General features: G+C 38.7%; 2 protein-coding genes and 1 long non-coding RNA gene across 16 annotated transcripts in view; 2 read left to right on the forward strand and 1 right to left on the reverse strand.

The window, feature by feature from the left end:
- Positions 1 to 6,177, forward strand: part of pns (DENN domain containing pinstripe) — a 136,402-nt gene extending 130,225 nt beyond the window's left edge. For all 3 annotated transcript variants that reach the window (XM_069335941.1, XM_069335940.1, XM_069335942.1), the window contains one exon: positions 63 to 6,177. In XM_069335941.1, coding sequence (XP_069192042.1) covers positions 63 to 243 — 181 coding nt within the window. In that variant the 3' untranslated portion in view covers positions 244 to 6,177. The remainder of the gene's footprint in view (positions 1 to 62) is intronic.
- Positions 6,178 to 14,299: 8,122 nt separating this feature from the next.
- On the forward strand, positions 14,300 to 24,676 carry LOC138371119 (uncharacterized). Its single transcript, XR_011230329.1, has 4 exons — positions 14,300 to 14,996; positions 17,725 to 17,887; positions 19,136 to 19,234; positions 24,588 to 24,676. It is a non-coding gene; the product is annotated as an uncharacterized lncRNA (long non-coding RNA).
- The window catches only part of Dmtn (transmembrane and coiled-coil domain 2 protein Dmtn), a 230,668-nt gene continuing 230,218 nt past the window's right edge, over positions 24,513 to 24,962 (reverse strand). For all 12 annotated transcript variants that reach the window (XR_011230324.1, XR_011230328.1, XR_011230323.1 and 9 more), the window contains one exon: positions 24,513 to 24,645. The gene's annotated coding sequence lies outside the window, so the exon portion shown is untranslated. The remainder of the gene's footprint in view (positions 24,646 to 24,962) is intronic.

Here is a 24,962-nt window from a genome sequence, read left to right on the forward strand (position 1 = left end):
GTTAATCAGACTTTATTAATAATATAATTATTGATATAATGAAATTTATTTTGATTTTTCAGATCACACCTTTTGCCACGCATCTTGTTACCACTCCAGAGATCTCCAATCACAAGTCACATGTATGATGATTCGTCCTTCCTAAGAGATCCACAGTTAGTTCGGGACCTCATTAATGTTTTGTCTGCTCTTAATGAATTTGACATCACACTTGAGAGTTCTCTAACTAGGGGAATTGATTAAAATATTAGATTCCATTAGGATGCATGAAGAAATTGTGTGCCATTATGATACAGGCTGTCCAAATTATGGGGTCTTACTGATGTAGGAAATATGATATATATATATTGCATCAGTGTTATATTAATTGAGTAATTTTATATTATGAGAGTGTCATTCAGATTTTTACATACAAAAGAACAAATGTAATTGTTTTATCATGGATCCAGGAAAGAGAAGACTATTTCATATAATTTTAACAGCTTTAGGTGTACAGTATGTCAAAATTAAATAGTTCTTGTGTGTAGGACAATATTACCTTGCAAACTGAACAGATTGTAAGAGACATATCAGTGTCAGCTTCTATAGTTTAATTTTTATCACTATTTGGGTTCCAATTTGTGTACTGTATTGTAGATTTGTTTGTAATAATGTCCATCATATTCCTTCACTCATTCACTTCAGTATTCAATTTTAATGAGGCAGACTACATTTACTGCCACATTTTTAACCTTTTTTGTGAAGTAACTGAAGTTGTTGGTACAAAATACTCATATCAGTGCTGTTAGGTTTAATATAATTATTTCTCCATATGTACTCAGTGTTTTAGCAACACTAAAAAATGTACTTTGCCAAATATTTGTATACATATTTCATGATAATGTGTGTTTACAGGTATGTTTTAAATAAGAATATTTTTAACATTTTGTTTGGCAAAATTATTGATATAAGTTTTCTGTGAGGGCTGCTATTAGTGGCTTGTTGGTATTTGCTACTTGGCAAAATCCACCCAGTTCAATCCTCACCAGGTCCTTGAGTGTTAGGTGTTAGCTGGTATTGTTCCTTGCCTGGCCTGAGTTACAATCTTTGGTGGGTTCAGGTGGCTGTCTCCGAGAGTGGGTTCCAACATGAAGGTACCGTGCCCTTGGCAGTCCACGGATCTTTGGCTCTTTGTTTTTGTACAAGGTCACATAGGTTGTTTGCATGCTTGTTACACAGTGTGCTTCACACCCTTAACAGCCAGATTTGCCCATATGCTACTTTCAGTTTTTGTAATATTCAGTGAGTGGCACCAGAATTCAGAGGCCTCACAACCTTAGAGAGAAGAAACGGAGGGAATATGATTACTTTGTACAAGATCTTGAATTGGATAATGTTGACAAAAGAAGTCTATTTGAAATTAAAATTAAAGAGGTAGATTAAAATTAAAGATGTCAACATTATAAGGGACATCAGTGGAAGCTGGCCATGCATTTGATTCGAAGGATGTAAGAAAGTTCCCTGTATGGGTGGTAGTCAAGTGGAATGCATTGAAAGCTATTCCATCCACAACTTGAACACTTTCATCTTTTTAATGTTATGAGGGGAAAATTAGCACACCAGGTATGAGCCGCTAGGAGGTGGAGCATAAAGAGCTAGATCTCCCTTCCCAGTAGTCACCGATACGTAAGCACCAGTGCCTGGCATTTCCTGCTTGGTCTACCCTTCAGGATCCCACAAGCTCTATGCTATTTTTGTAGGAATTTATTATAGATTCTGTCCTTGCAAGGTTTTGGATGTGCCTTGATTTTTATGTATGTTGGTTGTAATTCTTGTTGCTTCCATCATGTCACCTGTTGTGTAGGGAATACATTCCACATTGAGGCCTGCAACATTTGAAGTCAATGGGGGTCTGTTTTAGCTGAACCTCCTGCTAAGGACTTTGCTTTACAGGCCAGGTTTGTCATTATACTTGCATTATGGATTAATGTTGATGTGGTTGCCCCAGGGTCAGCCTCTGTCTTTTCAGGATCAAGAGCAGTTGCTATTTTCTACTTGGTCCAAGTTTGCTCCTCCATCTCCTTCATTATGTTCGGTTGTAGCTGTTCATTGTTACCACTGTGCCACATTAGTAGTGCATGGCAAGGACATTTTGTTTTTGGATCTGGTGACCTTGGTTTCTTGTTCCAGGAACCATTTGTCTTGAGTTGTCTAGTGTAAAAATAGATTAGCCAGCTTGTGGTTTACCCTCGGACCAATAATGTTCATAAGTTCACGACCATCAATAGTTTTTCAAATGTGTCATGGGCAGATATTAGGGCTCGTGGGTTTTGGTGGTCCAACGCCGACGTTTTGGTGCCAACAGTTCATTGCTTGGTGAATGTTCTTGGTCCGTGCTGGGCTCGTCACTTTGGGGCAATTAACTTTTTGCTAATTCCCCTTTTTATAGGGTGTTACTTTCTAAGACTCTCCTCTACCCCTCGCGAGTACCCCTTTTGTTTTTTCTCCGTGGCGACAGCAGCAAGAAGCCACCAATAGGAGCACTCCTAGAAAGACAGGATTGAATGTATTAAAACACCTCATTCTGGTGGGTCCTTGGAGGCTCGTATTGAGCCCCTCGTTTCCAATTCACAGGAATTGGGTTTTCCATGTAAATGACAGGTTCATGGCTAGGGAATGGAGGAAGACGGTGCACAGTGGAACTAACAAGAGAACTGCTTCACCAGCAGGCGATTCATTTAACTCTGAGCTTCGTTGTCTCGTTTTCTATACCATGTTTACCTTGTATGTTTGCATTCACCCACCTTTTGGTGACATTTTCTTTTTTAGGGTTTTATTGGCTTCCCCCTACTCCTTGCACCTCTTTTAAGAGGGAAGCCAAGTTTGACTGATCTCTGGAAGCCTTCAATGACTTGAGTGCCTGACGTGAATTAAATTGGGTTGTTTGCCAGGTAGCAAGCATCAAAGAGCCACCAAGGACTTGCCACAAAAATGTGTTTCATTACATTCAGCGCTGGTTATTTTTACTGTACACAATGTTTTATCTTTAGACTAGCTCGGGTGCGTGCTGTTGTGTGCTGTAACTCGGATATGTGCTGTATCTCAGATATGTGCTGTAGCTCGGGTATGTGCTGTAGCTTGTGCACATGCTACAGAGTACTGTAGCTTGGGTGCATGCTATAGTGTACTGTAGTTCAGGCCTGTGCTGTAACTCGGGCATGTATTGTAGCTCGGGCATGTATTGTTGCTTGGGCGTGTATTGTGTAGTTCGGGTGTGTATTGTAGCTCGGGTGCGTATTGTAGCTCGGGTGCATGCTATGTGCTGCTGTGTATGGTGTTCATTTTGAACAGTTGTGAATGTTTAGAATTATTTTTTTATTCCATTAATATATATTTCATGTTATTTCTAAATTTATCTTCAAAGCATTGAATTGTCTGGAGCAGAGAGAAGGAAATGAAGGTGGGCCATATTGGCCAAACTTAAAATGCAATGTGTAAATAGTATACATAAGGTTTGAAGTTCAATTAAAATGAAAATACAAGCTGTGTAGATAAATTCTGGTTGAACCTGCTCTTTCCTGGATTTTCAATATCATTTGCATAAATCACACATAAACTTAGGCTTTCTGCGTTTTAGCATGAAAGCTCATAGATATATTATTTTGTTAAATGCAGTTTAGGGTTAGCATATACAGTATTGCCAAATCTGAATGGTATATATATGCAGGCCTTCATTCCTCTGAAACATTAATAGGGCTTCACCACCATTCAAACAGTTTATGAAAGTGAGAATAGATCCTGAACAGGTTTGTACATGTACTACAAATTATTTTGTCATTTTCTTAAGGCATAATATAAATGCAGTAATCACTACTTACATTTGTTTAAAGAAATAAAACTATACGGTAGATTAATTAGAGGGACTTGCCTCCAGAAGTGAGGTGAGTTTTTTATGCAAGGGAAAAAATTTAAACAAATTTAAATATAGTAAAATTTTAAATTACTTGTGTTTACAAAATATTATAAATTTAGAAATAACATACTAAAGCATTCAATAGAGTAAGTTTTATAATATCGTCAATAATTATATACAATGTGACCTATGTATATTTTTATTGATTTTATATTTGAGTTGTTATTGTAGAAACACAGTAATGTAACAAATTCAGTAGAATAACATTTATGGTGACCCAAAGGAAAGACATATGTAGACAAGTCATTATGGATAACTTGTGTCGTCTGACATTTAACTCTCGTTATCGGTGCTTCCATTGAAATCTGAGACCAACTGATCATACATCGGTTAATATCTTTTCCTAATTTTGTTCCTGAATTAAAGTACTTATGCTCCTGTTCAAGGGTTATATATTAAATATTATTAACACAAAGATAAAATTTTGTTCAGGAATAAAGTTTGACCAGTATAAATTCAGTTATAATGGCTTTCATTTTATTAATTTCACACATTTGTTTAATTCATTTGTACTTCAGCCTTGTGGCGGCCACGATGGTGGCCCCGGCGGCGGCCACCACTGTGGCCACTATCAAAATGACGATGACCAAACCACACATTTGTTTAATTCAGTTGTACTTCAGCCTTGTGGTGGCCACGGTGGTGACCACAGCGGTGGCCCCAGCGGCGGCCACGGTGGTGGCCGCCCTCAAAATGACGATGACCAACCATTTTCTCTCAGAAAATAGAGAAATTAAATGACGCCATTTCAGTCTGTCCTAGACCATTCATCAAATCAAATAATTTGAGAGAAGCAACTATAATGTAAGAGTGTAAGATGAGAGTGAGGAGCAGGTAAGAGAAAGGTAATCATAAGATGAATACAAGAATAAGGTAAGAATTATTCTTATTCATCCTATGCTTACCTTATTCTTCTCCAACCTGCCCCTCACCTTTCATCTTACTCTTACCTTATATTTGTCTGTACCAAAATCCTCTCTTCTATTACATGACTTGATAATGGTCCAGGACAGACCAAAACATTGTTTCTCCAATATTTTGTGTAGTGTGGTCATTGTGTGTTCAGCCACATTATGACGACTCATCATTGTAATGGCAGTATTGCCATAGTGCCCCTTGGCACGTCATAATGGCATGATGTTGCGATCTTGTGGTAAGCAAAATGGTTCTATGGCCTCAGTCTTTAGAATGGAGTGAAATTTATTAAATAATTATATTTTTGTTGTTCTACATAGTGAGATTTATATACCAAAGCATTTATTATGTGATGTATAAGTTATGAAATGTCTTCATTGCTTAAATAAATCATTAATGTCCTTTTATATCTAATTGTTGTATTCTAAGTTTTGTGCATCATGAAAGGTAATTATCAGCAATGGCATGACTTACTCTGTTTGAATGGAAGAGTTTTGTTTAAAGTTATTGTAGCATACTGTAAAGAAAAACTGAAACAATGGATCAATTTTCATGTACAATATTTATGTTCACCCAAATATGAACGAGTGAACACAAAGCATATATATATTGTATTTATCCATGAAGGTGTTTTTCGTGGTTAACCGAGTCAAATTTAGTGTGAGAAGGAGTGCCATACTAATAGTGAAGACTCCTATGGATTCCTCGAGCTGTGATACCCGTCGTGTTCATGATTCGTAAAGCCCGTAAATCGATATGGAATATTAATGGAACAAATCTGAACAAGTACTCTTTAACAATTAGTTTATTTATTATAATTATGAACATGACTGCTGTCTGTGGCTGCACACAGACTGCAACTTGAACCCTTGAGGGTTCAAGTTGGCTGCATGACACTCTTCAACTTTGAACATGAGTACAAAAGTGGTACTCTCACAGACATTATCTCGCAGACATCTAAGTATTATCGCGGGTACTCCTGCAATAATGCCGATTGTATTGCAATTCTCATTGGGTGCCCAGATTTAGCGTAATTGTGTATAGAAATTTGTCGAGTTACAATTTTTATGTACAGTATAATTAAAAGCAAGGCAATACTAATTTTGTACTCATAGTACAAGCTGTTACACTTGTTAAAAGTGTGTTAGTATACTAGCAGAGACTGCTGTGCTGTCATTAGGAAACATATTTTATCCTATTTATGTTAAGAACAATGAGCTGGTAATAATGCTCAGCTGTCAAGACCTGATGGTGTAAATGTATATATGTATTGCATGAACTGAGTTTCAATGAAATAAAGACAAATAATTTTTGCAATTTTATTCCAAGAACTGGGACATTGTGAATGTACCAATCCATCCTCAGGCCAGGGTCATTAAAGCTGCAGACATCCCCTTTAAGACGCATTCATTAGTTTTAATAATGAATGTGTTAAACATCGACATGTTCTTATATGTTGTTGTCATTATTCATTAAAAGGTCTGTGTATACTTAGTTGTAGGTTAGGTTAGGTATTTAGGTTCTGTTGGTAATAATTTATATTTGAAGCATGTGGGGTGAAGAATTTATAGCACTGGTTTGAACAGATGTTGTCAGCGAAGCACTGTTGGAGACGCGTTCAACCATCATCAGTTGTGAGTTTACATGTAACCTGTTTTTCATTCATAAACTGGTTTAGAGGCTGGATTAATGAGCATTTGGCTTTTATTGATGAGGATGGGCTGGAATGTACAGCACATATTAGTAATTAAGTTACTTTGATAATGTACTTTATTTATTGCAAAGCACCTTCAGAATTGAATGTAGACATTTTGAATACCTTCAGTATTCCAAGACATTTCAGATCCATGAAATATGTCAACAAATTACACAGACTTGAAAGTTCAAGAAAGCAGGTACAGTGTTAGACTAAGTTAGATTAAATACACCAAGCTATTTTATGACGAGGACAGGTTGCATTGCCAAATGAACATTATCGATTGCGATTAATGAGCAAGTACAGTGGTACCTCGCATAACGAATTTAATTCGTTCCATGTTCGTCATGTGAAACGGACGTCATACAAAACGAGTGTCCCCCCATGTAACCAGTGTGATGCACTTTATTTATTTATTTATGCATATACAACAATGTACATAAGGAATGTGAGGATACAAATATGGTAATTACAGTCTTGTAAAGCCACTAGCACGCGCAGCGTTTCGGGCAGGTCCTTAATCTAAGAAAATTTTAAGGAGGTAAATACTTGCAAAATTTATTGACAAAAAAATGATAACAGTTACATGAAATGAAAAAAAGATGAGAGAAAATTGTAGGTACAGTATATTAAAGCACATAGGTAGCTAAGATTGATTGCAATGACAGCTTGAATGGTAGTTGACAAAAATTGGTAGTCACAATACAGCATATGGCTAGCACATAAAAGAAGACAGCAATGAACACAATGATAAGGTTGTTTGATATTACATAAAAATTAGGAGATTGGGTACCACTAGGTACAGAGCAAATTTAAAGCTCAGTGTAGGAAACTAAGAAGATGAAGTTAGGTACTTTTTGGTTTTGCTTTTAAATAAGGCAAAAGTTTTACAGTTTTTCAATTCACTAGGGAGTGAGTTCCATAGACTAGGTCCCTTAATTTGCATAGAGTGTTTACACAGATTAAGTTTGACCCTGGGGATATCAAAGAGATATTTATTTCTGGTGTGGTGATAATGGGTCCTATTACATCTGTCCAGGGAGAGTTTCAGAGCATGGTTTGCATTTAAGAACAGGGTTTTGTAAATGTAGTTGACACAAGAGAATGTGTGGAGGGAGTTAATATTTAGCAAGTTTAGGGATTTAAACAAGGGAGCTGAGTGTTGTCTGAAAGCAGAGTTAGTTATTATTCTGATAGCAGATTTTTGCTGTGTGATGATGGGCTTAAGGTGGTTTGCAGTGGTAGACCCCCATGCACAGATACCATAATTAAGATAGGGGTAGATTAGTGCATAATATAGTGAGAGGAGAGCAGAGTTAGGAACATAATATCTGATTTTGGAGAGTATACCAACTGTCTTAGAGACTTTCTTAGTTATGTGTTGAATGTGGGTGCTGAAGTTGAGTCTCTTGTCTAGGAATAGGCCAAGAAACTTTCCATCATTTTTATTACTGATGTTAATGTTGTCTATCTGTAGCTGAATTGCATTTGATGATTTGCTTCCAAATAAGATGTAGTAAGTCTTTTCGATGTTTAATGTTAGTTTGTTCGTTGACATCCATAAGTGGACTTTTTTTAATTCATTATTCACAACATTATTTAGTGTATGTGGGTTGAGGTTTGAATAGATAAGGGTAGTATCGTCAGCAAACAATATAGGTTTGAGAATATTAGAGACATTAGGCAGATCGTTTATATATATAAGAAATAGAAGAGGTCCTAAGATGCTGCCCTGTGGCACTCCAACGGTAATTGGTAGAGTGGAAGAAGTTGTATCATTGATGGTTACATCAATGATGGTGTTCTGAACCTTAATGGTCCATGTGTTGCGTTTCCAAAAGGGTCGCCCATGTTAGAATCTGTGAACGCCCTAGTAATATTGTTGAAAACATCTTAATAACTTATTAAACCAAAGGTCTTTTCATGTCAGAAGAACGGCAGAAACTGGATCTATATATGAAAACTCTTTCAGGACAAAATTTAAAGTAAAACTAAAGATATTTGTAGTTGTATAAAAGTTGCATTTTTCATCGGTCGTAGAGCCGGAAATCCGCAATATTCATCTCAGAACAATGCTTATTTCACGCAGAATCGTTAATAAACGTAAGATTTTTATACGTCTCAAGAAAGATAGAAACATAATCTTCATTTTAAATGCCTTACCATGGGCATATTTGTATTTAAAGCGAAGATACGTGTATTTTTCTAATCGGCGAGCTCCGATCCCGCACAGATCGAGCAACGGAGTAACACTCTCTCAGAACAATGCTTATTTCACGTAAATTCGTTAATAAACGCAAATGCTTTTATATGTGTTGAGAAAGATAGAAATATAAGCTTCATTTTAAATACTTTACCATAGATATATATAAAGTTCTAATGAAGATACATGTGTTTTAATAATCGCCGAGCTCCGACCCCGCACAGACTGATCGACAGAGCAACTCTCTCTCAGAACAATGCTTATTTCACGTAAATTCATTAATAAACACATATGTTTTATATGTCTCAAGAAAGATAGAAATATAAGCTTCATTTTAAATACTTTAACATAGACATATATAAAGCTCAAGTGAAGATACATACGTTTTTATAGTGGCATTCAGTAGCTTGTCGGTCATGGAATGCAGAAGCCTACGCACTTCAGATGTTTATTCAGGTAAGGTATATACATACAAGTGATGTTACATTAAAGGATTGATATATAGATAGAGCTAGTACATACAATGCCTAAAGCCACTATTACGCAATGCGTTTCGGGCAAGAAAAAACATTAATATCTAGAACTTAATACTAATTGAGCATAAAGAATAAAAGATGTTGAGAACAAATACAAATAAAGATAAAAAAAAAGGGGGAACATGACTGAAAAAGCAGCACAAATACAATAGGTTGACAAACAGTGTTGATTAAAAAAAGAAAAAAAAAAGAAAATAACAGACATGGGTTGACAATAGAGGAGTGAGGTAGATTACAGGGAATTTATTAGGTAGTGTTTAGTTTTTATCTTAAACTGGTTGAGAGAGGTACAGTCTTTAACATGGTTGGGAAGGTCATTCCACATTCTGGGCCCCTTGATTTGCAGAGCATTTCTAGTTTGATTAAGACGTACTCTAGGAATATCAAAACTGTATTTATTTCTGGTGTGGTGCTCATGGGTTCTGTTACAACCTTCTATGAAGCTTTTAAGATCAGGATTGGCATTATAGTTTAGCGTTTTAAATATGTATAATACACATGAGAGAATGTGCAGTGACTTAATATCTAACATATTAAGAGATTTGAGTAGGGGTACCGAGTGATGTCTGGGGCCAGAGTTGGATATTGTTCTAATAGCGGCTTTGTGTTGGGTAATTAGAGGACGTAAGTGATTTTGGGTAGTAGAACCCCAAGCACAAATACCATAGTTGAGATAAGGATAGATAAGGGAGTAATAGAGAGTCACCAGAGCAGGGCGTGGTACATAATATCTGATCTTAGAAAGAATGCCCACAGTTTTTGAAACTTTTTTTGATATATTTAGAATGTGTCCCTGGAAATTCAGCTTGTGGTCAATGAGAATGCCAAGGAATTTGCCATCTAATTTGTTACAAATTTGGGTATTGTTTATTTTGAGATTTATAAGACTAGAGGATTTATTGCCAAACAGAATATAGAAGGTTTTGTCAATGTTAAGGGTGAGTTTGTTGGCAGTTAGCCAAAGATGGACTTTATTTAGCTCAGTATTTACTGTGGCATTTAGAGCAAGAGGGTCAGGACTGGAGTAAATGAAGGTTGTGTCGTCAGCAAATAGAATTGGTTTGAGGTGTTGGGAGGCATTTGGAAGGTCATTAATGTAGATGAGAAAGAGGAGAGGGCCAAGTATGCTGCCCTGAGGAACACCAATGTTGATGGGTAGGGTGGGAGAAATTGAATTATTCACAGAAACATATTGGAGCCTGTCAGTAAGGTAGGACTCGAGGTATTGTAGGGAGTGTCCTCTGACTCCATAATGATGTAGTTTAAGAAGAAGGTTTTGGTGGTTGACAGTATCAAAAGCTTTACGCAGGTCCACAAATAACCCAACAGGGAGCTCCTTTTTATCAAGAGCTGTATGAATCGAGTTAAGCATACTAATAAGTGCATCGTTAGTGCTTTTTTTGGGTCTGAAGCCATATTGGCAAGGGCTAAGTATATTGAGTTTGGCTAGATATGAGTAAAGCTGCTTGTATATAAGTTTTTCAAAAATTTTTGACAAGTTTGGCAGGATTGATATAGGTCTGTAGTTGTTAACATCTGTGGGGTCACCACATTTGTGGACAGGCGTTACTCTCGCTTTTTTTAGAATATCTGGAAAGGTTTGGAGTTCAAGTGACTTGTTGAAGAGCAAAGCAATAGCAGGGGCTAAAGATCTGGAGGCTTTTTTGTAAATTAAAGTTGGTATCTCCTCAAGGGCACCAGACTTGGTTTTAAGGGAAAGGATTATCTCATTGACGTCAGTGGAGTTAATAGGCTTTAGGTACAGAGACTGTGGATAGTTACCTGTAAGATAGTCCTTAATGTCAGTACTGGAAGATGGAATATCATTTGCAAGGGATGAACCAATGGAAGAGAAGAACCTATTGAACTCAATAGCAGAATCAGAGGCTGAAAGCTGACCATCGTTATTAGACAGGAGAGTCGGTTTGTTATTTAAAGATTTCTTTGATCCCAATATTTGTGAAATTGTGCTCCAAGTTTGTTTAATGTTGCTCTTTATTTGAGTAAATTTATCTTCGTAGTAATTAGTTTTGGCTCGTCTAATTATCTTAGTTAGCAATAATGAGTAATTCTTTGAGAATTCTTTGGAGACAATTCCTAACCTATACTTCTTCTCAAGGTCGTGTTTTTTGTTAATGGATTTCAGTATTCCCTTTGTAAGCCAAGGATTGTTAAGCCTTTTGCTTGTGACTTGTTTTGTAAGCCTAGGACAGTGGGTGTTATAAAGGCTAAGAGTTGTTTGTAGAAAAGATTGCACTGCTAGGTTGATGTCCCCTATGTTACCTAATTCGGACTCCCAGTTGACATTATCAGCAGCAGTTATAAAATTGTTTATAGCAGTTTCATTGTGCAGCCTAAAGCTTAACTCCCTTGTTTCTAGAGGTGGTTTGCTAATGTTAGTTAAGAGAAATGTGGGGTAGTGGTCTGTAGTGCTATCGGTGATTATACCTGAAGTAAGCGGAGAGGTTATGTTGGTCCAGATGTGATCTAGAGTCGTGGCAGTGCTATCAGTGATTCTAGTAGGTCTAGTGATTAAGGGTATGAGGAGGCAGGAATTCATACAGTTGAGGAAGCTAACAGCAGTAGGGTGTTCTGGCTCGCAGAGGTCAATATTAAAGTCCCCTGCGATAATTAGGTGGTTTTTGTTCAGTCTGTTATCAAGTATTAGATTTCTAAGGTTTGAGTTGAATACAGACACATCAGTGTTGGGAATTCTATAGACTGCACCCACAGACAGGACAGACTCGGCACCCTTGACTCTGAAGCTGGCGAAGATATACTCCCCATAGCAGTCTCTAGTTCTAATTTCTTTTAGGCATGTTAGTTCTTGGTGGTAGTAAAGAGCAGTGCCACCACCTCTCTGAAGTTGACGACAGTTGTGAATTGCTGAGTAGTTAGGCATGTTAAAGAGTTGAGTAGTATCCTCTTTCAACCATGTTTCAGTAAGTATAATAAAAGAGAATTTGTTGCCAATAGTTTCAATCAAGGCACTAACATCATCGAAGTGTTTACCTAGGGATCTAACGTTCAAATTGATTACAGAGATATTGTGATTATGAGTTAATACATTGTTTACATCATGAGCGGCACTTGCCAATATAGTGTGTAATTAACAAAGATACGCTTATAAAGCCTAAAATATTATATGCCTTCAGAAAGACAGAGATATGCTCGTTATTGTGAGTGCACCAAAGGAAATATATCTTGTTGGAGGACAAAGATATATCAATTCTAAATAAGTTTCGACTCTCGCTCGGGCGAGAGATAGCGCGACTCTTGCCCCATCTATTGGAGATTCTGTTCACCTAATGACCCAAAGCTACTCAAAGCCTCCTAGCATTACTTAAATAATGAAGAAATATGGTATATTTATTCACTATAATGTTGGTGCTTAATGCAGAACACGAGAAAACATATATTTACTATAAAATAATATACTTCCATTATGAAATAAGTAAATATGTGGCCTCATAGGAAGTCAACGGTCCAGGTGTCAATGTTGTGGAGCGACTTATCCAAGATATATTGTTGTCTGGAAAGTGTTTGTTGGCATATCAACCTTCTGTACACAGTGATCCAGTCGTCGCACTTCTCTCCTTAAATGATCGCAAATTTAGTTTATTATATTAACAAGTAGAATATGTATTTCTAATAATATCTAACATAACTAGCCAGAAAATATTTAAGACTTATTGAAAAATACATGTCTGGAAGCAAAACTCGACTTCATAGAACAATAGTGTTGGTCTATACTAATCGTTATTCGTTAGTATGCGTTCGCTACTTAAAACATTTACTGTACTGATGTAAAATCTCCCATGTCTCTTCGCACATGGAACACCGAACCTTACACACTCTCTGATATATTGTTTAATTAATAGAGATTCACTAATAAAGCTTATAATTGTATATGTTATCAAAAAGGCATAGATAAAGTCGTTCTTACGTTTTAGTCACAGAGATTAGATATTAGTAAAGTAAAGTTCATTTTATTCAGGAAAGTACATAAATAGTCGATTTACAAACATAATATTGGATTTATAGATAGAGCTAGTACATACAATACCTAAAGCCACTAGTACGCATAGCGTTTCGGGCATATTATTGAGAGAGGAAAGATATTTATATGGGGACTGGTCAAGTCGTATACTGCAATTTCGGATACCGGGCTAGAAACAACTTCGTTCACTGAGAAGTTTGTACATACAAACCATTCCGTTCGTATATGCGCTGGTTTGTGTTCGCTGTTGTTCTCGTCTGAATAAATACATGGCACTTGTTCATATAATTAGCGCTTCCATTATTAGAATTATTTATCCATTATTAGAATAACAAGGTGCAAACCATATCCCCTTACAGTTGAAATCTATTTATTTATATACAAGAAGGTACATTGGGTTGCGAGAGTACATAACATTTATTAAGAGGTACATTGTAGCAAGATTTCAGATTAAAGGATTTAAGACTAACACGTTTAGAAACAAGGCGCCCCTGAAGGAGGCTATTATTTGTTATGCACCCCATACTCAACCAGTAAGTAGTGGAGCAAAACATAGATTACATGGTCATAAAGTCTTAATCAGACCAATTCAATTCAATTTCTTTCTTTATTATGCACCCCATACCCATCCCGTGGGCGGTGGTGTAAAGGATTACAGAGGCACATAATCGGTTCAGGAACTGAACCTTCTAGTTCGTTTAGCTAAGCAAATATCAATTTGTGACGCTAGTTACAAAATTATTAATATTATATATACATGTACACACTCTCATACATACATGTACATATATATATATATATATACGTATACATATATACATACACATACATATATCTAATCACCTACACAAATACACACATCAATAATCTTTGTGTCACAAGTGATCAACAAGAGGCTCACAACAGTCACTATACAAGGCACTTTACATCTATGGTGAGTCACACAGTTACTAGTCTTGCTCCACACCCACCCAACTGGGCGGCAGCTTTACAGTCATGTGCATGCATTACCTACAGTAAGCAAATTTTGGATACTTCGCTAAGATTTCGAGCAGCACATCATTATGAATGAAGTACTTACACATTTCTTGGACACTATTGATGGTGTTATCTCTAAATTCCGCGATTTTTCACATTCCATTATATAATGACGCAAAGGATGCGAATAGTTCTGCAGACAGAGTTTACATTTAGTCAAATCTACATCAGCAGATGTTACAAACTCCCAGAGGTACTTGTAGCCGAGCCTAAGCCTAGCAGTGGTAACATCTAGAAGTCTACTGACATTATTGGATGACGTGCGGTTCTTCCTTTTGGAAACGCATGGAAATGCAACACTTGGGTTGACCCGATTGACAGACTGGTTATATTCCAACAGGGTCTGAGACATTTACACTGGCGGGCGGCGTTCTTGCCAACTATATGGCTGTTAAGTTGAAAATTGTAACTGTTAAGAGCATTCTATTGTGGTTTTAATATTGAACAATTATACATATACGAAACAGACAAATCTGGTGTCCGAAATAGTAAAAATATTAGTGTGCGATGTGAAATATGTAAAGGGGATATGGGGTGTGCCTCGTATCCCCTACAACAACAAGAAGTTCGAGAGCGATGAGGCCGCCACCTACTAGCTTCAGGATGTCGTCGAATCTAAATCAACAATATACTACCGCCGCTACTTTCTCGGAAACGTAAGTACCTGCCGCTTTACTTCTCTCACCCTGCCTAGCCTGGCCTGGCCTGACCTGGCCTAGCCAGACCTGACCAGACCTGACCTGGCCTAGCCTTACCTAGCCTAGTCTGACCTGAGTGTGGTAAGAGGGCGTGATAAGAGGCTAACGTGTGGTCTTGAAGGAAGTCGATAAAGCAGACAATTTTCAAAAGGAAGGGCAGCATAACGAGCAGACAGGGAATGGACAGACAGTCGGTTATCCCATAATGTGTAATACGCCCCGCACAGCATGGGTGGAGTGGGGGGGGGGGTGTTGTAGCAGGGCACAGTATGGTGATGGTGCGGGTGAAGTACACACCCACTGAATTCCTGCCATCAATAATTGTTTTCATAACCATTAGAACAATGGCATCCCTCCAGCCACCATCCTTCCACTGACTCCCTCCTCTGGTCCTCCACCTCAGACAATAACCCCCCACACCCCCTCTCCCTTCCAGACATCAGCATGTCAAAATCAGTACCATAGTGTGTTTAAACTATTTAAACAAAGTCAATTTGTATCTCAAGGTATCTTAATTCATTTGAAAGTGTACATGTGCATTCGTTCGTATACTGTACTCGCCTAATTGTGCTTGCTGGGGTTGAGCTCTGGCTCTTTAGTTCCACCTCTCAACCGTCAATCAACAGGTGTACAGGTTTCTGAGCCTATTGGGCTCTATCATATCTACACTTGAACCTGTGTATGGAGTCAGCCTCCACCACATCACTTACTAATGCATTCCATTAGATATAATCATATATGATTACACATAATCATAATCATTCCATACACATAATCATATATGTGTACGTCAACGTATACATACATGCGTATATATACCTCATATTAAAATACTGATAAACGAATGACCATGAACAAATTCATTTATAATTGTAGCATTATATATAATTTTAATAGACTAATTACGTGTTTATACATTTGAATGGTCCAGACAGGTGGCCAGCCTTGGACATATACACTTCTGGTAGGCACAATGACCTCATGTTAGACCCTTGATAGATTATGTGAGAGAGAGAGAGAGCTGGGGCAGGGAGGTGCGTGCCCCAGGGAGATAATCCATGCCCATGCCCCGCCTCGAGGTCAGTTCTCGAGTCACACCAAGAATAACAATCGAGCAAGTTGTCCTGACCAGGATGTGGCATATTAGGGAGGGTTGAGGAATAGGAAGCCTGTCTGATAGGGCTCTTGGCAAGCAGCTCTCCCTCAGTCTACCTATCTATATGGAAGAAATGTATCTTGGCCCTCCTCCCCCCTGCCTATTCTCTCCCCCACCTTTCTTCCTTCATTTCCTCCCTCCTTCCCTCCCCCTCACTGGTGAGAGAGTAGGAGTGTGAGAGTGGTTAGAGAACTCGTAGTTCTCACGCTCGTGAAATTGTCTGCGACCCTGGAGGAGTAGAGCGGAGGGGGGGTGAAAGTAGGTGACAATGGAGGAGTAGAGGGGAGCATTATATGCAGTGAATGTAGGTGTCTATGGAAGAGTACATCATAGAGGAGGGTGAAAGGAAGGTGACGATGGAGGAGGAGAAGGGAGGGGGTGTGAAGGTAGGTGATGATGGAGGAGTAGAGGGGAGGAGGGGGGCAAAGGTAGGTGTCTATGGAAGAGTACATCATAGAGGGGGGTGAAGGTAGGTGGCGATGGAGTAGAGCAAAAGGGGTGGGGGTTGAAAGTAATCCTGAGTTTAATTTTTTAGTTATATATAGTGACACCTCGGCTTACGAATGAATATTTATGAACTTTTCGGGTTACGAGCCTAATTTCTTTGAAAAATTTGAATCGGGTTACAAACTTTGCCTCGGGAAAGGAGTTTGTTGATATACGTATGGGCTGAACTAGCGCGTGGTGGCATGGTGATCGCGCCTCAGTTTACCAGTGTCCCCTGCCTAGTAAGTATCGCGCCTGAATTCTTTGTAAAGCATTACATTTGTTTTGGGATTTTTGGCTATTTGAACATAAAATTTGTTATGATATATCTTGCCATGAGTCCCAAGAAAGCCAGTGGTAAGGTTTAAGCCAAGAAAACACATGTGAGAATGACCATAGAGGAAAAACAAGTGAGCATTCATAAACATCAAAATGGTGCACAGGTTGTTGAACTAGCTAGGCAGTACAACAAATCTGTCAACAATATGCACTATACTTGCTAAGAAAAAGGACATTATGAGCATTAAAGTGGCAAAAGGCATATCAACAATCCCGAAACAAAGAACACAAACACTTGAGGATGTTAAAAAGTTTTTATTAATTTGGATACACAACAAGGAGTTAGCAGGTGATAGCATTTCAGAGGCCATCATTTGTGAGAAACCAAGGCATTTGCATGAAGACCTTTTAAAGAAACCCCCTGGAACGAGGGGGAAAAGATGAATCAAGTTTGAAAATGTGAAAAGTTTGTGTGACAATAGAGCCTCGTGGAAAACTTTTGCTGTGGTCATTACCTGGTGGAATGCACCCAGGATGGAGTATCAGGGCTATACATCTTTTAAATCATAAAAGTAATAAACATTTCCCATCAACCTTACAAACAATATTAACCTATTTTCATGTATTTCCCCCATGTGCATTTTAACAAAGTTGCTAAATTGCCTTTATCATTCTGTAAAATTTCAATTACAGTACTGTATGTATAATTTTGTTAGTATAAATGGACTGAATATTCTGAAATTGCTATTAATTTTACAATTTCAGATTCAAAGGTGGTCTGTACACCCAATTTGGTCAGACAGGTGAAGAGAGCATTTAGGATAGTTCGAAGAGATGAAGATGGTCGCAATTGTGTTCGAAGAGGCAAACGCCCCCCTTTGCTCCTGACATTATGTTCAACCATTGACCTCTGCACACCTAACACAAGGTAGGTTGAAAACTCCTCCTTCATGTCATTGGTACATTAGCCAGAAACTCAGGGCTCATGTAGGAATATCCCTAAAAAAAAAAAAAGTGGCCCCAATAATGCATCCTCCAAGTCTGGAGGATGAGCAGGAGCATTGTTGAGAAGCAGGACCTTGAGTGTCAAACTTTTCTCTTGCAGATATTTTTTGATGGCAGGGCAAACCACTCCACATCACAGTTTTTCTGCACGTTATATATTTTGTAAAACTCTTGGATTTTCGGAATGATACACGAGCAAGGGTTTAATTTTCAAATCGCCACACAGCACAAGAGTTAGCCTATCCTGACACAAGTTAGCCCAAGTTAGCTTGTGTCCGGGCAGTGACGTCTCCTCTTGGGTAATGTATGTCCTCTTCGGCAATTTTTTCCAGAATAGCTATGTCTCCTCACAATTAAACACTTGTTGTGGAATATATCCATCAATACAGTATCTACAAAATCTTTAAAATCACGAACAAATCTTTTAGCCCCTACTTTATCTGAGCTGGCACCCTCACCATGCCTCACAACACTATGAATACCACGTCTTTTTTTCAAAATTTCTCAAACCATCCCCTACTCACCTTAAACTCTTTCGTATCTGCAAAACTCGTTCTAGGGGTTTTCTTTATAAGATCTTGCATGAAGATTTCATTGTTGACCAAACCACACACTGGAAATTGAATAGACGATGACATTTCGATCCGTCCTGGACCATTATAAAGTCGATTGTGATGAGATGAGGGAAGCAAGAGCATTAAGTAGGCGAGAGAGAGAGGTGAGGAGATGACAAGTATGTACGTATGTACATGAATAAAACATGTACATACTTATACATAACGTGTGTAAATAGTGTAATAAACACAATAACAGTATTTTGGGAGGAGGAATGTTGGCGAGTAATGTGTTGGAGGAGGGAGGGAGGACTGGCAGGGTGTGGCAGCTCACTCATGTTTTTTGGGCTCACCATACCAACATAGTGGATCGTTATGGTGAATACATACGTAGATGGGTATATACAATGTGTGTATATAGTGTAATAACAGCAAAAACACTGTTTGATTGTAGAATATGTCGCATATATGAGGCCCATAATTTTGAGCATAGCGATGTTCTATACTTTGAATTACATTAATTCCACAAATTACACACTTTTAAATAATATTACAGCAAAAAAAAGGAAGAAATGAATGAGAAACTTCAAAATAATTGCGCAACATTTTATTTGCAGCAACTGCCGTCGCACGGGGTGGCGGGGCCGACAGACCCCCATCGCTCCAACGCTCAGCGCCCATAATTTGCTCAACTTCCCAGCTCCATCGCAGCTAAAGTAAGTCACATACAATATTTTTTGTTTAGTTTCCCCGTGATCAGACTCTGCATTTTAACAATATAAGAAGAGAAAAAAAATTTTTGGAAAGATTTTATTTCTTGTGCACCAGGGTGTTATTTGGAGACAGCAGTTCAGTGGTTAACTACTAAATTTTTTTTTCTCCCACACACGCACCCCCCTAGGAAGCAGCCTGTAATAGCTAACTCCCAGATACCTATTTACTGTTAGGTAACAGGGGTCATCCCCTTTTGTACAAAGAATCTGCTAAAGCTTTTAGGGCTAATCTTTGACACTCGTTTGTCTTTGTCGCCCCATATTTTTTACGTCCGAGTTGAATGCTCTAAGGCCCTTAACTAACTTTAGGTCATGTCCCATACTTCTTGGGGAGCTAATCGACACTGCTCCTCTCTTTACATTCCTCTCTCGTTCTGTCTAAACTCGATTATGGCCCTGTTTACTCGTCTGCTTCTCCTTCTACCCTTCACCATCTGGACACACTGCATCATACTGGGTTACGGCTCAGCTCTGGTACCTTTCCTTCGACACCTACCCTAAGCCTGTATGTTGAAACTGGCGTCCTGTTTCTACAGGATCGCCATGATCGCTACTGTCTTCTCCACCTTGCACGGTCCTTACAGCACCCTCACTCTTGCTTATGTCATGCCTTGAGGTTTACCCATCCTGTGGTTCCTGTTCCCCTTCACCACCTATCTCTTTCTGTACGGTTGTCTCTCTTACAAAATGCTCTTTCAGTTTGTGTTACCAATATTTCCCCTCGTGTCATTCCGTCTTTGCCCCTATGGAGGGGTCCCCGTTCCTAAATTCTGTAAGCCTTGACCCACATGACTAAAACTTTTACCCCTCCTACAGTTCTAAATCACCTTTTCCTTGAACACTTTTCTTCACACTTGCACTCTATTTCCGTCTTCACCAATGGGTCTTAAGTCTGCAGACGGTGTAGGCTACTCTGTTGTTTTTCCTGACTGCACCTTTGTGTCTCCTGCCTCCGGAGACTAGCATCTTCATGGCGAACTTTATGCTATACTCTATGCTCTTCATCAACTCTTTTCTCGCTGTCAATCCTCCTCTGTGTTTATAGTTGACACTTGCAGTGCCCTCATGGCTCTAGAATCCTTTAATCCAGAACATCCTTTGGTAGTTGAAATTCAACATTGGCTGTTTCTTATCTCCAGTAGATTTAAGACAGTGGAATTTCGCTGGATTCCCACCCATATTGGTGTGTTCTTAAATGAGCGTGCGGACACTGCCGCTAAGGAAGCTATCCGTACCTGTCCCATCTCCCGTAAAGGTATTCCTTATTATGACTTTTACCCAGTTATTCATTTCCCCATTCTTGCCCGTTGTCAGGGTTGTTGGTCTTCTGTTACTGGTAACAAACTGCATGCTCTTAAGAGTAGTGTGTTCCCGTGGCCTTCCTCCTACCACCGTAACCGGTGGTGGGAAACGGCTCTGGCGAGGTTGTATATTGGTCATACACGTTTAACTCACGGGCACTTAATGGAGCGCTGCCCTGCTTCTTATTGTCCAAACCGTTGTCTCTACATGTCCCTGACTTCCAGGACTTACGTGTCTTGCTTCCCGACCATCCCTCACTGTCAATTGTCCCTCGATAAAAATCTTGGTAAATTCAATACCTTTGATATTGTTCGCCGTATGCGTTTTTGTTCTTGTATTGGCGACGTTAGTGATATTTAGCGCACTATGATTATCCCACACATTTGATGGTTTGATAATTACTGTACTGTACAGTACTTTGGTTTGGAATGTATCAAATAAAGTTGTTTCATGTATTCAAATGTGTGAGAAAATCCACTGGGGCTGTGAGATGAAGCGAACCTGTAACAAAGCCATTGCCAGTTGCATACTCTACCACCACTGATGGTAAAAGTCTTACAACTGGATATCTTGTGTGATGGGTTATGGTATCACAGCTATACTGAACCAAGATGGTATGGCTCTCCCTCACATAAATGAAAGAAATGCTGCTATTGGCCTTGCAGTGTGTAAGTTGCAGGTGAAAACAAATGAAAATTATCAAATAAATAATTAAACAATTTACTGAAATAGTAAACATTGCCACAACCCTGTGTCTTATTGATTTAAATGGCCACAGTGAGGCATACAACACTGCAGATTATGATGTCATTAGTTATCCACTGTGCTGACAAGTGGGCTGACTGATGTTCGTTGACACCTGTATCGTGCTTCAATTTAATCGCCAGGAGATCACCCTCTCACTAGACTCGTCTGTAGGAAGTACAGTATAGTATCTCAAATTACCTTGGATCATAAATAGCATAAGACTTGGGGGTAGGAGAGGGTTGCAGTGTTTGTCATGGCTCTCAGTTGTTCCTGGTATTAGGCAATTTAGTTCTGGAATCATTTTTGTTGGCCAATGTTAAACTTTTTCGAAAGTAGATGTTTTTCTGAAAGGGAAGGGGGGGGGGGAGAACCTCTATGCTTGGATACAGTTATCTAAGTGAATACTTAGATTTATACAGTAGAATAACTACCTTCTTTTCCTTAGTCAAAAAGGTTGCTTGTTTATTTCTAGGGACTTGTATTTTCTTTTATTTTTAACTGCAGCAACTTTCAGTGAATGATAGATTCTTACTGAAAGGACCTTTACTTCATTGTTGTTACTTTATGGTCATCTCATTGTGTACAGGGATTCCGCGAAGCTTTTGGGGTTAGTCTTTGACACTCGTTTGTCTTGGTCAGCCCATATCTCTTGCCTCCGAGTTGAATGCTCTAAGGCCCTTAACCTCCTTAAGGTTTTGTCCCATACTTCTTGGGGAGTGGATAGGCGCACGCTCCTCTATTTGCACTCCTCTCTCATCCTGTCTAAACTCGATTATGGTTGCCCTGCATACTCTTCTGCTTCTCCTTCTACTCTTCGCCGTCTTGATGCTTTGCACCATACTGGGTTGCGTCTCGGCTCTGGTGCCTTTCGTTCGACTCCCGCCCTTAGTTTGTATGTTGACACTGGTTTTCTCTCTCTTCAGGACTGCCGTGATTGCTACTGTCTTCGCTATCTTGCGCGGTCCTTCCAACATCCTTCCTCTCGCCTCTGTCGTGCATTGACTTTTCCTCCTCCTGTGGTTCCTGTTCCTCTTCATTGTCTCCCACTTTCTGTCCAGTTATCTCGCTTACAGGATTCTCTTTCTGTTCATATTTCTAATGTTTCTCCTCGTATTGTTCCTTCATTACCTCCGTGGAGAGTCCCCCTTCCCAAGTTTTGTACGTCCTTGACTTGTATTACTAAAGCCTTTACCCCTCCTACAATTCTGAAAAGCCTCTTCCTTGAGCACTTTTCTTCGCACTCCCACTCTATTTCCATCTTCCCTGATGGGTCTAAGTCTGCGGATGGTGTGGGCTACTCTGTTGTTTTTCCTGACCGTACTTACATGTGTCGCCTCCCTTCGGAGGCTAGCGTCTTTACGGCAAAACTTTATGCTATTCTCTATGCTCTTTGTCTCTTGCTTTCTCATTCCTCCTTTGTGGTTGTAGTTGATTCTCGTAGTGCCCTCATGGCTCTAGGGTCCTTTAATCCTGTCCATCCGGTGGTCATTGAGATTCAACATTGGCTGTTTCTTATTTCTAGTAAATTTAAATCAGTAGAGTTTTGCTGGGTTCCCAGCCATATTGGTGTTTCAATGAGCGTGCGGATGCTGCCGCTAAGGAAGCTATCCGTTCTTGTCCCATCTCCCGTAAAGGTATTCCTTATTCCGACTTTTATCCTGTTATTCATTCTTCCCCGTTGGCAGGGTTGTTGGTCCTCTGTGGTTGGTAACAAGCTGCGTACTCTCAAACTTAGTGTGTCCCCGTGGCCTTCCTCCTACCACCGTAACCGGCGGTGGGACACTGCTTTGGCACGGCTGTGGGTTGGTCATACCCGCTTAACCCACTGTCACTTAATGGAGCTCCGCCCTGCTCCTTATTGTCCGAATTGTGTTGTCCCTCTTACAGTTGTGCATATCCTTGTTGAATGTCCTGACTTCCAGGACGAGCGTGTGTCTTGCTTTCCGACCGTCCCTCGCCCCTCGATAGAATTCTAGGTGAATCGGATACTTTTCATATCGTTCGCCTTATGCGTTTTTGTTCTCGTATTGGCATTCTTAGTGATATTTAGCGCCCTCTGATTATTTCGCACTTTGATGGTGCTACATGGCCTTCCCGGTTTGGTGCCTTCTTTTGGTAATTACCTTGCCTTCATTGTTGTTTCATTTTAATGTGATAGTTGTGATATGGATTGTTCTGGCTCACGTGCAAGGTCTTGGATTTTTTTCTGTTTTATGTTAAATTGCCAGTCTTGTTACTATTTGTAGAGTTAGAGATCTGCATTAAGGCCTCAATATTATATTCTGTATTTTTTTATATAACATGTTATCAGCAATTTTTGTGGTTGGTAATATTTAGATTAATGTCAGTGATGTATATGACAAGGGTTAAGACCCCTTGTGGTATGACAGCATTTTTACCCAGTCATTTCTTTAACAAATGAAAGGGTCCTCATAACCATTCTTTTGTCCTTTCTACTATGTACCTGTTTGTTGCGTCTTGGTCATTCATTTGGTACATTGGCTATTAAAACAATGGCCTTTGGTAATGTTGCAATTACCATTTCTAAAAAAAGAGCAGGTTCATTAGGTAGGGTTTGTTTTTAGCAAAGTTTTACAAAAATTCCATTCCTTCAGGACCTTGCAGATTTTAGGTCAAGCTAATTGACAGTAATCTGTTTTGCCCTTTCAAACAATGATGGTTTTAATCTAGGTAAAATATTTCAGAATATCTGAAGAGTTTTGTCTGCCAATCATTTAAGAGCTTTGATTAAATTTAAAGTTACCAAAGACTTTGTGAAAACCATGTTGTATAGATGCTTGTCACTTTTCTAATGTTTTTTAAATTTAAATTTACTAAAGATCATTGTTAATCATAATTTGTACAAAGCTTAGGTGTTGCATAGCTTTAATCAATATTTTAGTTTTCATATTTGAAAGTAAATTTAAAGTTTCTTCCACTTTAATAATTCAGACTAATTTGCAATATTTGTTAGTTTGTAAATTGAATAGGTAGTCCACTTTTACATCTTTTCAATGCATTTTGCATGCACCTATGTTAACAAGTTACAAATAGGTATAAATTTTGCCAAGTATTTATTTTCAAAGCAAAAAAATTTCAGATGTTTAAACATTGCATCAATAGTAGTAAACAATAATTTCCAGCATAATTTCAGGATAAGGTATATAAAGTATTCATTAAAATTGTTTTATTTAATAAGTTTTACATATAGTATTTATAATACATCTAATATTTATTACTGTTTCAGGTTGAGACAGATGCTCACAGAAGATCCAAAAGGCCAAGACAACTCCAGAGACAATCACCTGTAAAAGAAAAATAAACATTAAACAGGGACTACTTTTATTATCACCAATGCCTAATAATAAGCCAGAAAAATCCTAACTCCCAATCTTTTAAGATTGTCTCTGCAAGGCTGATCCCTTCCTCTGATTTTAGTGCAGAGCTTGTTCCCCAAATGGGTGCATTACATCCACCACTTTAGTGCCATCAACACATTGTACATATGCTTTACTGAAAGCACTGTACAATGCATGCCAGGCACTAAAGTTTTAGATGCATCCACCCATTCAGCAAACAAGCCCTGTAAGAATTAACAATGTCACCATTGTTAAGGGTCCCT

This window comes from Procambarus clarkii, chromosome 34, assembly GCF_040958095.1.
Source record: "Procambarus clarkii isolate CNS0578487 chromosome 34, FALCON_Pclarkii_2.0, whole genome shotgun sequence".
NCBI lineage: Eukaryota > Metazoa > Arthropoda > Malacostraca > Decapoda > Cambaridae > Procambarus > Procambarus clarkii.